Source organism: Mesoplodon densirostris, chromosome 6, assembly GCF_025265405.1.
Source record: "Mesoplodon densirostris isolate mMesDen1 chromosome 6, mMesDen1 primary haplotype, whole genome shotgun sequence".
NCBI lineage: Eukaryota > Metazoa > Chordata > Mammalia > Artiodactyla > Ziphiidae > Mesoplodon > Mesoplodon densirostris.
Window position 1 is genome coordinate 122,123,758 of NC_082666.1, and position 16,507 is coordinate 122,140,264.

The following is a 16,507-nucleotide window of genomic DNA, read 5'->3' on the forward strand; positions in this document are numbered from 1 at the left end:
TAATGAAAATAATTATAAGTTATTTGATTAAATGAATAATCTCTTGCTGACTGTAGTTTCCCCAAGCTTTCATGTAAGGACCTAAGATAGCAGACGTTCTGGCGTGAATGAGACCATGATAGGACCAAAGCAGAAGACCTTTTCTTCTGGGATGCTTGTTAACTAGAGAACCTAGTTTACAGCCACCTCTGCTTCTTGGTTTGGGTTTAACCCTATAGTGTTTATTTTACTCATAATTATGGAGGTGGTAGTTATTTTTCAAAGCATGAATAGAGTGAACAATTTTAAAATTCTAAATTTCTTCAAGAGCAGCAATACTTATGACACTTAATTACCAATCCTTTAAAAAAAAAGTTAATTTTAAAACATAAACAAAAATCCATTCTCAGATAAGATCATCTGAACTTTAAGATCAAAGGGAATTTTTTAACTGGTGAATGTGAATTGTGTTGAAACAAGGCCCCAGACCACAGTTTTCCCTTTCAGAGAGTCTACAGTCTGTAAGAATCTTTTCGGAGCATCATCTAAGGCATCCTTAGACATCAGAATCCATCTGTTGTCTGCTTTGGAAAGTGAGTGGATGGGGTGCTTCGCTAAGATCTAAATGACAAGGTCTCGGTGTGTTTTAAATTTTTTTGAAACCCTTTTAAACTTCCAATCTCTTGAAAAGAATTATTTCAGTAAGAGCTTTTCTTAGTTCTTGATAACTGAACTTTGTAGTTCAGTGAAATAATAGTACAAACAAGGGCCATGCATTTCCTTGTTGATTTATAAGTTGAAATATCTTTCTAGTAGGAAAAACAGGGAATTCCAAGTCAGCTGTCATGAATTATGCTCAACTTTGACACCCCTTCATTAGGGAATCCAGCCTAGTTGAAATGCTATTCCTAATGCTATTTCCTTGTTTGCCTCTTTAGGGGAAGAGCTATTTGAAAAGCCTATTGTTTTAATGGAAATTTTTGGTGTTATTTACAAGCAGACCTAACCGGTTAGAGTGGTGATAAAACATGCTAGTGGTTTTACAAATGGAAGAAGCCAAGAGCTTTGCAGAAACTGATTATTGATCCTGGCAGGATTATGGAATTATGGTTAAGGGCAATATCTGGAAAATCATTAGTTCATTTTTTTTCCCCCTCAAGTGGGTAGGTTGCATTGAGAAAGCACAAGCAAAACTGAGAGATAGGCTGTAAATCACAAATATATTACCTAGGTTTATTCTGGCTTTCCGTGTGTCAGATTGGTGTAGGAAAAGGCCTACGGCCTCGGATTTACCAGAGCAATTAAATGGCTATAAGTGGACCTATGTTATCATGGAAAGATGATGCCTGCAAGTAACAGAGTGGAAATACAACAAAATAGATACTCTCTTAATATGAAAATCATGTCTGTATACCCAATATAAATTATCTGCTTATGATCTGCTTGGACATCACAAAATAAGCCACTTGTATTACGAATGTTTCTATTTTGGATTTCTCCCAGTTCTTAGGAGACCAGTCATCAGATTATAGATGTACGAAACAGTTAATTGGTCCTTTATCTTCTTTTTTTTTTTTTTTTTTTTTTTTTTTTTTTTTTTTTTTGCAATACGCGGGCCTCTCACTGTTGTGGCCTCTCCCGTTGCGGAGCACAGGCTCCGGACACGCAGGCTCAGCGGCCATGGCTCACGGGCCCAGCCGCTCCGCGGCATATGGGATCCTCCCAGACCGGGGCACGAACCCGTATCCCCCGCATCGGCAGGCGGACTCTCAACCACTTGCGCCACCAGGGAGGCCCGGTCCTTTATCTTCTTGATTTGAAAACTCTTCTGCCAGGATATTCCTTGGGACCAGCAGTGTTACATCTTATTTTAACCTGCAAATATGGCTCCTGATAACTGCTGCTTTGAGTGGTTTCAACGCTCCACCTTTTTATGATTTCTGGACAACTTTTTTATTGTAGTAAAATATACTTGATAAAAAAATTACTACTTTAACTCTTTTAAAATGGACAGTTCAGGGGTATTAAGTACATTCACACTGTCGTGCAACCATACCACGATCCAACTCTAGAACTTTTTCATTATCCCAAGCTGAAACTCTGTACGCATGAAACACACACTTACCCTTCCTCCCTCCTCCAGCCCCTGTTAACCCCCATTCTACTTCTGTCCCTATGAATTTGACTGCTCTAGGTCCTTCATGTTACAGGTGAGATCAGACAGTAATTGTCCTTTTGTGTCTGGCTTATTTCACTCAGCATCCTGCCATCAAGGTGAGTGCTGGGCATCCAAGCCTGGTTCTCCACAAAGATCGTCATCAACAAAACATTTACCTCAATCTAGCGGATAGAAGAAACACCCAAGGTTTCTTAGGCATCCTAAGGACGGATCTGGAGCTTCAGAACCCCGTTAATCTGGCCCCAAAGGAATTACACACACATTGAATTTTTGTTTGTATTTAACTCTTTGATTGGTTTTCCAAAATCACTCTGCATCCTGTCCTTATAATGAGAGAGGTCGGTGTTACCTTGTTTCTAGGTGTGTTCTGGGTCTTCATCAGTAACAAGATGGGGATAATGCTTTCTCACCATATGCCCCACACCTACCCGTTTCTCAAAGCGAGGAAGGGCGGGTATGTCTGTACTTTTTTTTTGGTTCTTCCTGCCTGGCGGGAAAGGATGGCCATTTTGCTTCTGACTCAAGCAGTGTCAGGATCCACCTTGTCATCACCAATGCTGGGAGCAGCACAGTCTCAAATTTTCTTGCTGTTTCCTGTTTTACTGGCAAAGGATTAAAAGAGAGAAAGGAGAGAATTGCTCAGATAAAAACATAGCACATCAAACTAGATGCAAGACCAGCCCGGGTTGAAATGTACTCGTTTTCTGGCTCTGAATGGATTAAGGATCACTGGGTACACACGCATCCCTGACCCAGCCTCCCAGGGAGTGAGCTATCCGTCTCCCATCCTTGTGGTCAGTCTCCCCTGACGTTGGGTGTCCATGTGGTCCCACGTCTACAGGCTCAGGACTATGAGCTGTTGAGCCAATGGGGCCTGCTGAACAGCTTCTTCTGCTTCTCCTGGTCTGGCCTGAAAAGTACCATAAAACAGGGACCAGCAGTGCTTTTCTAGATGGCAGTGTCTCTGTTTATTGAATAGCATATCATGTGGTTGAATAACAGAAGCTTTCGGCTTTTACGAAAACTCACATCCATGGCTTGCTTCCTGTTGGTGAGATCCAATCTTCAGTTCTGCAGTTTTTACCCACCACTTTCCATTGTTTCTCTTAGGTCTTTCTGGGCTTAGTTCTCCCACGGGCCATGTCACAATACTGACGTCCAGTTGCCTCTTAGGGACATAGAATGGAGAGCAATTTGAGACTGGAAAGTGCTAAAAATAACCAGATAACAAGTCCTCATTGATTCCATGCATTTTGTTTAAGTGAAAGTGCTGAGGGGAATGACTCTAGAAAATCACTATAATTTTACGGACCAGTAAGTACATAGCCCTCCATCTCACTAATTATATGAAACCCTTTAAGGGAAGCATATCAGGGCATGTAGGACCTGGAGGGGTTTCAGGATCTCACTATGAAACACTTTACCATTATGGCAGCTCTGAGCTGACCCGGGCATGTATGCCTGGTCATTTACAGAGCATTTATTTTATGCTCTCTGAACCCAGGGATTAATTTATACCTTTTCAGTGTTTCAGGCTTGCTTTCCTTTAGGTAGGCAGGTGATGTAATCGATGTCCCGCAACCTTGACTGCAAACTGTAGCTGTTGTCCAGGCGTCCTGTCCCCTCCCCCACTCATCCTTGCTGCTGTCTGTGCTCTTTACTTTGGGCTGAGATTTTTACGGCCACCTAACCTAAGTTCTTCTCTCCGTAGGGTATTTTCCCTGAAACGTATATCCATTTGAAAGAGGCCACTGTAGAAGACCGTGGGTAAGTTCTAACGTAGGAAGACTCCTAACAGGTGAGGAAGTTGTAAAATATCCTTATAGATTTTATGAAGTCAGAAAATATCATTTTGTGCATTATTGTCTCAGCTCATCAATTCCACTTCTCGGATGAAAGGGAAATGAATAAAAACATTTTCCTGACATCCTTCCTTCTCTGTCTTCTTTTTTTTTTTTTTTGCGGTACACGGGCCTCTCACTGTTGTGGCCTCTCCCGTTGCGGAGCACAGGCTCCGGACGCACAGGCTCAGCGGCCATGGCTCACGGGCCCAGCCGCTCCGCGGCATGTGGGATCTTCCCGGACCCGGGCACGAACCCGCGTCCCCTGCATCGGCAGGTGGACTCTCAACCACTGCGCCACCAGGAAGCCCTGTCTTCTTTTTTGATACTTATTCCTCCCACAGAACAGTAAAGACAGATAATGAACGGAGAGGGCCTTTACTTTCCCTCTTACACTGGCTGCTCACTGATCGCGTGCACGTGTGTGTGTATGTATGAGTGCGCGTGCGCGTGTGAGTGTGCACGTACATAAATATTTGGTGCTCTTTGGCCCATAAGACCTGAGAGCTGCCTGTTTGGGAACCTTGGGGGATGATAGGTGAGCATACAACACCCTGCACTGTTCAGCTCTGAACCTTGGACAAGTCAGTGCACCTGGGGCTTTCCCCCTGCGAATCAGAGAAAACAAACCTGTCCCCACGTAGGTCATGAACTTGATATGAAATTATGAACTAACTAATGTGTGCAAATGCGCTCTGCAGAGAAAATCCACTTAGCTGGTGAGCCAGCGGGCGGGAGAGTTAAGGAGGGAATAAAGAGAGCCTGGAGCAGGAATCCCAGGGCCGTTAGAGAGTGTGGAGTGGGTCACAGAGGCACTCTGGCTAACAGCGGCAGAGAACATTCTCAGCCATAAGTTCTGCACGCTCGTTTTATAGACGAGAGATGGAGACGTGCCCAAATTCACACATAATCAGGGCTGAAAAGCAGTTGTCTTGCCCTCCTGGAGAATCTTCTTTCTGATTCCTAGGCAGCCTCCAGGGTCACTTACAGCCACGTTGGTGGAAGGGCAGGGTTGGGGGCATATTTCCACCAACTAGTGTTGCCAGGGAAAATGCAGGATGCCCAGTTAAATTTGAAATTCAGATAACAAGTAATTTTTTACATGCATGTCTCAGATATTTCCTGAGACATACTTACGCTTAAAAATCATTTTAGGGCTTCCCTGGTGGCGCAGTGGTTGAGAGTCCCCCTGCCGATGCAGGGGACGCGGGTTCGTGCCCGGGTCCGGGAAGATCCCACATGCCGCGGAGCGGCTGGGCCCGTGAGCCATGGCCGCTGAGCCTGCGCGTCCGGAGCCTGTGCTCCGCAACGGGAGAGGCCACAACAGTGAGAGGCCCGCGTACCACAAAAAAAAAAAAAAAAAAAAAAATTATTTTAATCTATCTGAAATCCAAACCTAACGGGGTGTCTTGTATTTTTATTTACGCCTGGCAATCCCACCATTAACCCCCATTTGTTTGCTTGCTTTCGCTCTCTCCTTTTCTCCTTTTGCTAATCATAAAAATACCAGACGGGATTTATGTGCATGAGTGTCAGGTTGGCCGTGTTAAAAGTCTGCTGTAAGTGGGGATTTGGGTATATGTACGTTCTCTGTGCAGTGAGCCAACAGATGAGAAGCAAACCTAGTACCACAGCAGGTCCTGTGTGAGGCTCCAAGCCCCAGGACCCTTGTGCCATGAACACTTCTCCGCCCACCCACCCTTCCTAATGAAATGGCTGCTTGGCAGAAGCAGCAAAAGTACTGGATTTGGGCTTCCATCCCTGGCAATTGCTGCAGCCAGCCTGGTTGGTATTTGAAGCTCCTGTAAAGATCCAGAATGGGGAGATAGAGGCTGGGCTCTGTATCCGTTCATTTCGAGAATCGTGGTGTGTTAAGCTCTTTCTCTTTTCTCAGCTGCTTGATGTGGTAAAAATTCTCTACCCAAACCTTCCCTAAATGGACAAGGGTTTTTTTTTGGTTGAAGCCCAACCAGCCCATTCCCATCTTTGAGTTGTGGGGATCATGACTTCCATCAAGAAAAGCCACAGGGCTTCCCCGGTGGCACAGTGGTTGAGGGTCAGCCTGCCAATGCAGGGGACGTGGGTTCGTGCCCCAGTCTGGGAAGATCCCACGTGTCGCGAAGCGGCTGGGCCCGTGAGCCATGGCCACTGAGCCTGTGCGTCCGGAGCCTGTGCTCCGCGGCGGGAGAGGCCACAACAGTGAGAGGCCCGCGTACCGCAAAAGAAAGAAAAAAGAAAAGCCACTGTGATCCACCCAGAGTGAAGGGAGCATCTGTCTGTTCTCTTTAGGCAGCACGAGACCGTGATTCCCGGGGAGCTCCCACTGGTACAGGAGCTCACCTCGACGCTGCGGGAATGGGCCGTCATCTGGCGCAAGCTCTACGTGGTGAGTTTGCCCCTGGTGCTTGGAGCCTGTGGCATTATTCCTGGGCCCTCAGCCCATCTGTTCTGCTGCAAGGGATCGGCCACTCATTAGCTCTCTGTATGGAGTGGGTGTATCTTACCTGGACAGTGCAATGTCTGATAACCAGCAGATTCCCATCTTCGCCATGTAGAGCCGTTGATGATGTGGGTGGTGGAGGAGGTGGGCATAATCATGAGGTCGGTATTTTCCCAACTCGCAGGCTGATCGTAAAGTTATAAGGATAATAAGAGCTGCAGACACATCGTCCCTGCTAAGTGCCAGGAGCTATTAATCCTCATAACACTCCTATAAAGTAGCTGTAATTATTACCAGTTTATCAATGGGGAAGTTGAGGGACCTGCTCTTAGCCTCTGTGTGTATCCCAGTGAATAGACATTTGTCACTGTTTCAGTGCTCAGCCCCATGAGGGCTCCTATGAGGGTTCACTCTCTACCTTCTGTGTACCTTACCAATGCTGAAACATGAATCACGTTAAACCATGCTCTGAAGAGTCTTCTTTTTGAGGCCAACTCATAGTACTGTTTCTCACAACAGTGGTTTGACCTTAGGATGCTAATAAGATATGCCAGATCAGTGGGAAATGACACAGGAACCAGCACATTCTCTCCCTGATAAACCATAATCACAAGTTTTGTGTGTGGGTTTACAATCAAGGCAAGGTAAATCTAGCACTTAATAATATTATCAGGCTGAGAACACCTGGGGCAGCCATCTTGCAGGAGGCCAAGAACTCTGAGTCTGGCGGCAGCAAGCCTGCACCCATGTCTACTTCAGGAAGCTCCTTTCTCAGACACTGTGAATGCATAGACACTGTTTTCTAAAGTTTCCTCTTTCCTGGAGACCTTGTGGGTAGGTATCATTAGGTCTTGCCTTCTGCAGGCATCTTCCAGGCTTCCATGGCTGACTAAGAATTCCTATGAATGTACTGATATATTCCCTGGCCCAATGTGTGAATGAGATTAGTCAGGACTCGACTCAGTGCCTGGGAGCCAGTCTCTCCTTATGTGGCTTAGTTCGTCTAAGTTTTTTTCAGTCATATATTGATTCCACATTTTAACTCTCAAAAGCCAATCTTACTAAGTAACTGGGAGCACCTCACTCTAAACCATTGTACTAAAAACAGGAATCAAAACTCATTCTAGCATAACTTCTAGCAGTTAGTATAAGATATTTCATTTCCCAGGGCTTTGGTTTCCCAGGGTGGAGCACAGCAATAGAAATCACCAACCCCTTCTATGGAAAAGCATGTGATTTTTCTCCGCCTGCCCATCCTTCAAGACCCCACTGAAGTCCTTTTTTCTTCATAATGTGTCTCTAAACACACCAATCCATAATGTTTCCTTCTGGACTATGGGAGCACTTCCTCCTGAACCAATCATGTGGCCCCTGGGGCACAGTGCCTTGTAATGCAAGTGATCTTTTGATCTCTTTATGTTTCATCGAGGAGAGAGCTAACCTGTAAATTCTTAAATCACAAGCTGGGGAGAGATGCTGTGTTAAGCCCTTTGGCCTACATTGATCATCTTGTCCTTCTATTGAAAGCACTCTCTGGTTCCGGTTCATTGATTGGTTAGTGGTGGATGTAACAAGGTTGATGGATGGGTTAGTTCCTTAACATAGTCTTTCTGGAAGTTGGTGAGTGGTGGAAAATGTATTAGCTAATCAGTACTGGGAAATGAGATGTTTATAGCTGTAATCTACAAGAGTAGAGAGTGAATGAGCTAGAGTTTTCTTCTTGCTAAAACACAACTCTTGTGCTTAGTTCATGATCTGTGTCTAGTACATGTCCACAGATAATTGTGCCAAGTCTGCTATTGACTAGGAATGAGAAATAAGTGAGCCGGGGAGGAAGAAATATGATTCATGTATTTGTGTTTCCAAAATCTTTTAAGCTCTCGTTGAGGATTTCGCTATGTGGAAGTTCCACTATTTAATAGCAGAATTGAGTTCTAAGTTAAAAAAAAAAAAAAAAAAGAAAATTCCACCCTCCTCTCGGGGGGAAGCACATTTCCCATCTTAATCTTGATGTCTCATAAAATAATTATTTTGTTATTGTGAGTTATTTTTTAGATGGCTTATAGCTGCTATTGGTTGACTAAAAGGCATTCATTGTGGGGATGTTAATCAGTTGATAGGGCTGAGAATCTGCTCCTGCTTTGGAGAGCATGCTCACCCATTCAGGAATGATCCATTTCAAATGGAAATCTTGGCTTTCTTTTTGCTCTTTTCTGTTCCTTCCTAAAGCATTGACAGTTCACTTCAGGCAGAATTTCTGAAATGCTTTGTCAAAAATCTGTATGTCAAAGTAGCCAGCCTTGGGGCTTCCCTGGTGGTCCAGCGGGTAAGGCTCCACGCTCCCAATCCAGGGGGCCCAGGTTCGATCCTTGCTTGGGGAACTAGATCGCACATGCTGCAACTAAGAGCCTACGTGCTGCAAATAAACATGCTGCAATGAAGATCCTGCGTGCTGCAACTAAGACCCGGCGCAGCCTAGATAAATAAATAAATATTATTTAAAAAAAAAGTAACAAGCCTTAAATATTATGATTCACTGGGAAAAAAGTTAAGGGAACCCAGATCTGTGGGTTTCAATCACCCCCCTGCCCCGAGACATGCGCGCGTACACACACACACAGACACACACACTTTGTTTTAAAAATAAATTTATTTATTTTATTTATTTATTTTTGACTGCACTGGGTCTTTGTTGCGGCGCGCGGGCTTTCTCTAGTTGTGGCGAGAGGGGGCTGTTCTTCATTGTGGTGCGCGGGCTTCTCATTGCGGTGGCTTCTCTTGCTACGAAACATGGGTTCTGGGCACACGGGCTTCGGTAGTTTTGGTGCGCGGACTCAGTAGCTGTGGCTCACGGGGTCTAGAGCGCAGGCTCAGTAGTTGTGGCGCACGGGCTGAGTTGCTCTGCAAGCGGCATGTGAGATCTTCCCGGACCAGGGCTCGAACCCGTGGCAGGCGGATTCTTAACCACTGCGCCACCAGGGAGGCCCCACACAAGCATTTTTATTGGTGTTTGCTTTCTGATTCTGTGTGTAAGTTCCTTCAGTCTGTGTAAAGATGAATACAGGTTTTCCTAATCTACATCAGTACTTTTTTTTTTTTTTTTTTTTTGCGGTACGCGGGCCTCTCACTGCTGTGGCCTCTCCCGTTGCGGAGCACAGGCTCCGGATGCGCAGGCTCAGCGGCCATGGCTCACGGGCCCAGCCGCTCCGCGGCATGTGGGATCCTCCCAGACCGGGGCACGAACCCGCGTCCCCTGCATCGGCAGGCGGACTCGCAACCACTGCGCCACCAGGGAAGCCCTACATCAGTACTTTTATCTCTCACACATTTTCTCCCACAGATTATGAAACCAGGCATTGTGTTTGGTGTCTTTAAAGACGTCCTAGAGCCTCCGCCTTTCTCTACAACACATTTCTTAGTTCTCTTCTTTTCAGTCTCAGTTCATGAGAAATTTAGGAGGTAGGTACAGAGTCTTAAGTGAGAGGAAAATGGAATCCACTAACCAGGTTAAGCCCAGCCATGTAGGCACAGGTAATTATTCTAGAAGGGAAAGATATTTGTATAGCTGTGATTCCTTTTTAGCAGTCATACCATAACCTTGTGAAATTACCATAAATATGTTTTAAAGTGGGGATGTAGCGGCCATGCCAAGGAGAGAGGAACCCACCCATCCAGAGTAGAAAGAAGAAATGGTAATTCCCACACGTTCCTTTTTTCTCTTTGTTATATTAGTATTATTTATGAATTTACTATCTTTCCTGTATGCTTTGGAGAAGAAGCAAGCTATAGGGGACAGACAGGGGACTAGAAATTAGGAAACATGGTTTCTCATCCAGGCTGTGCCCTAACTGACTCTGGTTTTGGACGTAAGTGCTTGAAGTCTCCAAGTGTCTGCTGGATTTTACCCATCTGTTAAAATGATGCAAAACCTGCCTTGTTTACTCCATAGCGTTGTGAGGGTATAAAAAGAAATCATCGCGCAGGCAGACCATCAGGGACTCTGCAAACATGAGCATGAGAGTCTTGATGTCTTAGCTGGAAACACTCTCCGCCCTGGACGTCCTCCCTCTGGCCAGACTGGGAGACTCTGAAGCTCCCTTCCCTGTCCCCCCTTATCCAAGGTCATTTCCTTTGTCTTGTGTTGTGGTCTTAGGCGGAGCGACCTTGAGCACTCAGTAGCTAGTCTATGTGTTTCTCCCCGTAGATAGTGAGGCTCCTTAGCTTAGGTTCCAGTCCAAGAGACAGGGATCATTCCAGAAAGGAAAAGGGAAGCATGCAGATGCTGCATGCAAATGCACCGCAGTTTCTGACGAGCTTTGCCTGCACTGCTGATCCTCCATTGGAACCTATTGACCGGGCATTTTCGGTGCTTGATCAGGAAGGGAGGGAACACTGTGAAGCAGGACATGGTTGCCTGGTGAAATGGCAAAACCGGGGGCATTGGGGTCAGACAGGCGGCTGGTTCTTAAATTCTGACTTGCTGGGAATTCCCTGGCGGTCCAGAGGTTAGGACGCCACGCTTTTACTGCCGAGGGCCTGGGTTCAATCCCTGGTCAGGGAACTAAGATCCCACAGGCTGCGCCACGTGGCCAAAAAAAAAAAAAAAAAAATCTGACTTGCTCCCTTACTTGGTATGTACTTTTATATTCAGAAAAAATAACAAACCCAGTAAGAGTTAGTGCAAACAAACAAACAAACCCAAGCAGAAAGAACACAGATTCTGCAGGCAGGGAGTTTGGGTCAGGGTGTGCCACGAGAGGATTTTACAGCCCAAGACAAGTCCTTTGACCTCCCAAGTTTTCCTTTCCTCGGCTGCAGTGGTAATTATATATTACACATACACATGCCTTGCCGATTTGCTGTAGAATTCAATAAGATAATCTGTGTCACATTCCAGCCCCTGACTCTCCCCTTACTGCACTGCTTCAGGAAAGAGCTGATTCATGTTGAAAAGTGTTAGGAGAACTAGATCCACATGGAATTTTGCCCTGAGGTAGTTCAAGGGTGTGCCTGCTGCCTACCCAGTGGGCTCCCTGGCAGCCTTAGAGTCACTTAGCTAGCTAGGTGGATAGTTTTTAAGTATTCCATTCATTCTTTTCTGTTGCCTCTCAGGATCTTGCGGTTTTCCCCAGCCATGAAAAGTAGATCCAGTGAGCTGAACGTGGCTTCTTTTCCTTCTTCCCTGCCATGCGAGTTGCCTCAGCTAGAAGGGCGGACCCCTATGCATTGACTTCTACATGATGGTTGGATGTAATATCTAAGTTTACCTTTCCAGGGACAACCCAATTATACTTTTTGAATACGCACAGATCTGCACCCCACGTCATACTTATCCTGTGTTCTCAACTAAAAATCAGGTCTTGAAAACTGCCAAGTTGGAGTATATGTGTGGGGACGTTGGGACAAGACTTTGTGGAAGAGGAGCTGTCCCGGGAATTCTGAGGTGTTTGGTCATCATAAACATACTCTCTAATGCCTCACCCTGAGATTAAGTGCAGTGCTGTTTCCCACCTTCCAGTGGGCGAAATGGTTTGGTGAGGTTTGGTCAGCCAGGCTGTTGTGTTCATACAAGTTTGGCAGACTCAACCTGATCGATTTTCTTATGGAAAAGAGATTGCAGAAGAGCCTGATGGTGCAGGGTGGTTCATACATCTTGTTGAATCAAGTGAACTTAATTGCTAAAATGCAGTTCGTTGAAAGGATTGATCTCCTCTCATTGAAAATTTACCAGCAAAATAGAACCTTGGGCTGGCCTACAGTCCTGTAAAAATCTAGAGCAGAGAAAGTGCCTGTCACCAAGGCGGGGGTGGGGAGACTTGCCCGGACACCATGAATTGCCCTTTCATCCCATCTTTGCATATCCAGGCAGATTAAAGCTACTCAAGACTAATCTTTTTGAACTGGTGGTTATTACTGGCTGCTGGAGCATATGCTGTGAAGTGTAATTAAGCTGATCTCAAGGTTGAAACCGGGTGTCTGATGGCTTATTACTAAGGACAGAAAATTCCCATAGAAAGCTTCTTCCTGGTGTCAGGGCATTTCACCTGTGAGTTGCAAGCCCTGCTTTGGTGCATGGCTCTCACGAGAGGCAGGAGGAGATGGGACGATGGCCAGAACAGGGCAGAAGTGGCGCTTTGGGTGTTTTTCCGGTTTTGTTTTCCTCTGACTTTGGTGCCTGGCTTCCAGGATTTCCTGCGCTACTTCCAGAGGCAAAAACTGTCTTTTACTGGAATCTTTTCTTTGAAAATCGAGCGTTTGCTAGTCAGGCCAAGCCTTTAGCTGACAGAAAAAGCACTAGGATGGATGGGAAGAGAGGCAGGGCCCCTGCGGATTCCTGTCCTCCCAGAGCTAAGGGTCAGCGCAGCACAGGACACAGAAAGACCAAGACACCAACCATCCTGGTTCACGGAAGGTCCAGACACTCAGAAAAGACATGAGATTCATTGCGAAGAGCTGTATACGGGGGAAATTTGATACAGCGCCACCACACTGTGTGAGTCCGTCAGGACTGAGATGGTCCGAGTCAGATATATTTAATCAGGAAGTTGCTTGGAGGAGTAATTGAATTTAATGTCTCAGCCATAGACTTGAAGACGCTTATCCCTGGGAATGGATCTCATTGCTGGTCCCCTGATTTTACAGATGGGCATATCCCAGAGGGAATAATTTGCTCAAAGTCACTTAGCAAGTTAGTGATGGAATTAGAGATAGAGACCAAGTCCCCTGTACTTTCAGCAAAGAAGGTTTACAATGGAAGAGGAGAGATTGGTGAACAGAGGAAATATTGATTCTTTTGCAGAGGGAGCGGTGAGGTGGAGGACCAGAGAAAGAGGCTTTTGACTCTGGTCTGCATTCTTTGGGAAAGAAAGTGAAGAATAGAATCGAGGTTTTCTGACACCCAGTGGGGTGGTGCCGTCGTCTCAGAATTTCTAAATTACTCAAAGGATGGCTTCTGTATTTCTGCCACTATTGAAGATAAAGCTGTTTCTTTTTTTCTTGTCCCTTTTTTCTTCTCTTTAGAAATTCTTAAAAAAACACACACACACACACACACACCCAGAATAGAATGTAAAAAGTGAGACCTCAAAGTTCGTCAGGTAGAAAAGAGGGATAAATTCTAAGCAAATGCAGGCGTATCCTTACTGTCTAGTTAGAAGAATATTTAGATTTCTCTATTTTGTGTAGGTATTCCTCAAACCGAAACCAGTGTTATTTTAAGCTCAAGCAGTCACAGTTTGTTTTTCGGTCGCTGCTGTGTCCCAGGCTTCTTCTGCGGAGAGGATCAAAGAAATTATTAAATACATTCCTTGCCCTCCTGAATTCTGTGACAGTGCCCGCTAGTATAAAGAGACTGAGATTGGGCCTCCCTGGTGGCGCAGTGGTTGAGAGTCCGCCTGCCGATGCAGGGGACACGGGTTCGTGCCCCGATCCCGGAGGATCCCACATGCCGCGGAGCGGCTGGGCCCGCGAGCCATGGCCGCGGAGCCTGTGTGTCCGGAGCCTGTGCTCCGCAACGGGAGAGGCCACAGCAGTGAGAGGCCCGCGTACAGCAAAAAAAAAAAAAAAAAAAAAAAAGACTGAGATTAGTGAAGGCTAGAGACAGGAGAAAAGGCACTCTGTAATGGGCAGGCTTGGGTGTAACAGGGAGGAAAGATGGAGACCTGAGTCCTTGGCTCCTGGCGTTAATGGGGAGAGATTGATTTTCTCCTCACCTGTCCTCATTTGCTTCCCCAGGAATCCAGAAAGTGCCAGGGGCCAGCTACTGCATAGAACATCCATGTAGAACAATCTTAGGAATGTGGCAACAAAATCTGTTTCCTTAAAGTCGATGGGAAAGTCGCTTCCTTTGGTGTGTTCCAGCGTGTCTACTCACAATTAATTTGGCAGAGTGAACCAGAAAAGAATGGCCAACTTCATCCTTCTTGTAGGGGGGAACTCTTGGCAAAGCAGGCTGATATGGACAGGCAATAATTAAATTGCTTTGGATAGTGTCTGATATAATTGAGACCAAGAACTTGTGAATATATGGCCCAAACAAAGCGCTCATAGAGGATCCCCTGAGTCTCGGAGCCCTTTCTTTACCATATTCTGAGACCTAATATCTTAATTAAAATGAGAAAACATTGAAAAAAAAAACTAGGAGTAGAAAAATAGGTTGCAAGAAGAAAAAAGGATCCCTTTCTGCCTGGCAGCTTTGAAAGGCAAAGTTTTATGGGCTTAATTTCTCAGAAAGACAATGAGTTGGAAACATTTTATATGGAATTGAATGAAAAAAAAAACAGGGTCGTTTTACCTTTGCTTTTAAAAGTCTCATTTATGTTTTTCTAAAGACTGGCTGATGAGAAAGAGGCAATTCAGAAAACACTAAAAGCATAAAATGTAGGCGGTTTCAGAATTTTAATCAGCTTTCACGTTCTGTGTTTTTCAGATCAATGGTATTAGCAGAGCGTATTGCAATCGCAGATAAATGAGTTCTTCGTCTCTTTCTTCTGTGTTCTCATAGAACCTTGAACTTCTTGCAGGGCTCTTACCACATCTGCTAATCCCATTGATGTCTCCTGTGTCCCCACTTAGGCTGAGGGCTCTTCACTCCACATTTACTGATTGTTCACGAGTATCTTGGATATTTTCAGCCCTGATTCTAGTCGATAACCTGACCCAGGCGTCTGTACCTGGGATTGCTGTAGAAGAGCATCACTGAAGAACATGCTGGACAGCCATCAGCCACTTCTTTGTGTGGCTTTTTTTTTTTTTTTTTTGCCTTGTTTTTATAGCAGATCCTAATTTACCCTGTCATTTTAGAAGTGTATGGTTATACAAATATATCATGACTTTTCACCTATAAATAAAAAAGAAGTGGTCTTATAGTATATAGGGGGTGATGATATATATTTGTGTATCAAAAGGAATGCATAAAACAGTTTTTCCCGACTGTTCTATCTAAAGTGGCCTCCTTCCCCCAGGTACACCCTATCATATTGCCCTATTTCCTTCTTGCACTTTTTATAATCTGAAATCATCCTGTGTGTGTGTGCATAAATATTATATACATATAATATATGTGTGTAATATTATATATGATATTGATATGTTTATATTATATAATTTTAATATATTTACATATATGTATATAAAAGTTTACTTATTTATTGCTGCCGTCTTCTGGAATGTGCAGGAACTTTATTTCCAGCATGTGGTAAATGCTTATTGACTTTTTTTTTTTTTTTAATGAATGAATCCTTTAGGTAGAACCAAGGTCATAATGGCATGGATATCAAGTATTAGACTCTTAATATGATTGAGGCACAAATAATTAGTTGGTCGTAAGTTAATTTTAGTTCAGTTACGGAGAGTTCTTACTGAAGCCCAGAATACTGGTTTCATTATTCCAGGTCTAACAGTTTCCAGATGGTCTAACAATTCAGTGGGGACTTTAATATTTCACATTCTCTTTTCGATGATCCCTTACCTCTGAAATTACAGTTCTTTCTCCATCCAGAATTCACTGATGCAGTACCTTTTATAAAGTGCCTACTAGCTCTTAGGGATACAAAACTGAACAAGCTCCTTTTCCTGTAGGTTCTTACCATCTGAGGGGAGAGGACAACAAGCCAAGGTGGTCCAGGTTCCGAGTGCTGGCATAGGAATACATTCCAGCAGCTGTGGGAGAGATGGCCAACCCGGAGTTAGGGTTTTGAGGAAGAGATTTCTGAGATTCTGTAGATGTCAGAATTAGCAGTTGGAGGAGGGTGTGGTGTGTGAGCGAGAGACGGCGAGCATTCGGGGGGGAAGAGGAGAAAAGGGGTTCCAGGTGGAGGAGTCACTTACTGAGAGAGTCTGGAGCATTTGGGAGAAATGGACATCGCTTTGCGTGGAAGGAGCGTAGATTTTTCAGGTAGTGATCGGTGGACAATGCAGCTGGGAATGTGGGTAGGAGCCAAGATAGGAAGGACTGACATGCGATCTAGTGTATCTGGAGGACAGGGGAAATCACTGGAGGGTTTTAAGTAAAGGAGGGACACGGGCACAATTTTAGGGGACACGGATGATTTGGTACACTTATGAGTT

At 44.9% G+C, this 16,507-nt stretch overlaps 1 protein-coding gene across 1 annotated transcript in view; it reads left to right on the plus strand.

The window, feature by feature from the left end:
- DOCK5 (dedicator of cytokinesis 5) overlaps window positions 1–16,507 on the plus strand; it is a 216,239-nt gene that overhangs the window by 85,945 nt on the left and 113,787 nt on the right. The window contains exons 4-5 of the mRNA XM_060102585.1: window positions 3,870–3,925; window positions 6,289–6,385. Of these exons, the coding sequence (XP_059958568.1) occupies window positions 3,870–3,925; window positions 6,289–6,385 (153 nt within the window). The remainder of the gene's footprint in view (window positions 1–3,869; window positions 3,926–6,288; window positions 6,386–16,507) is intronic.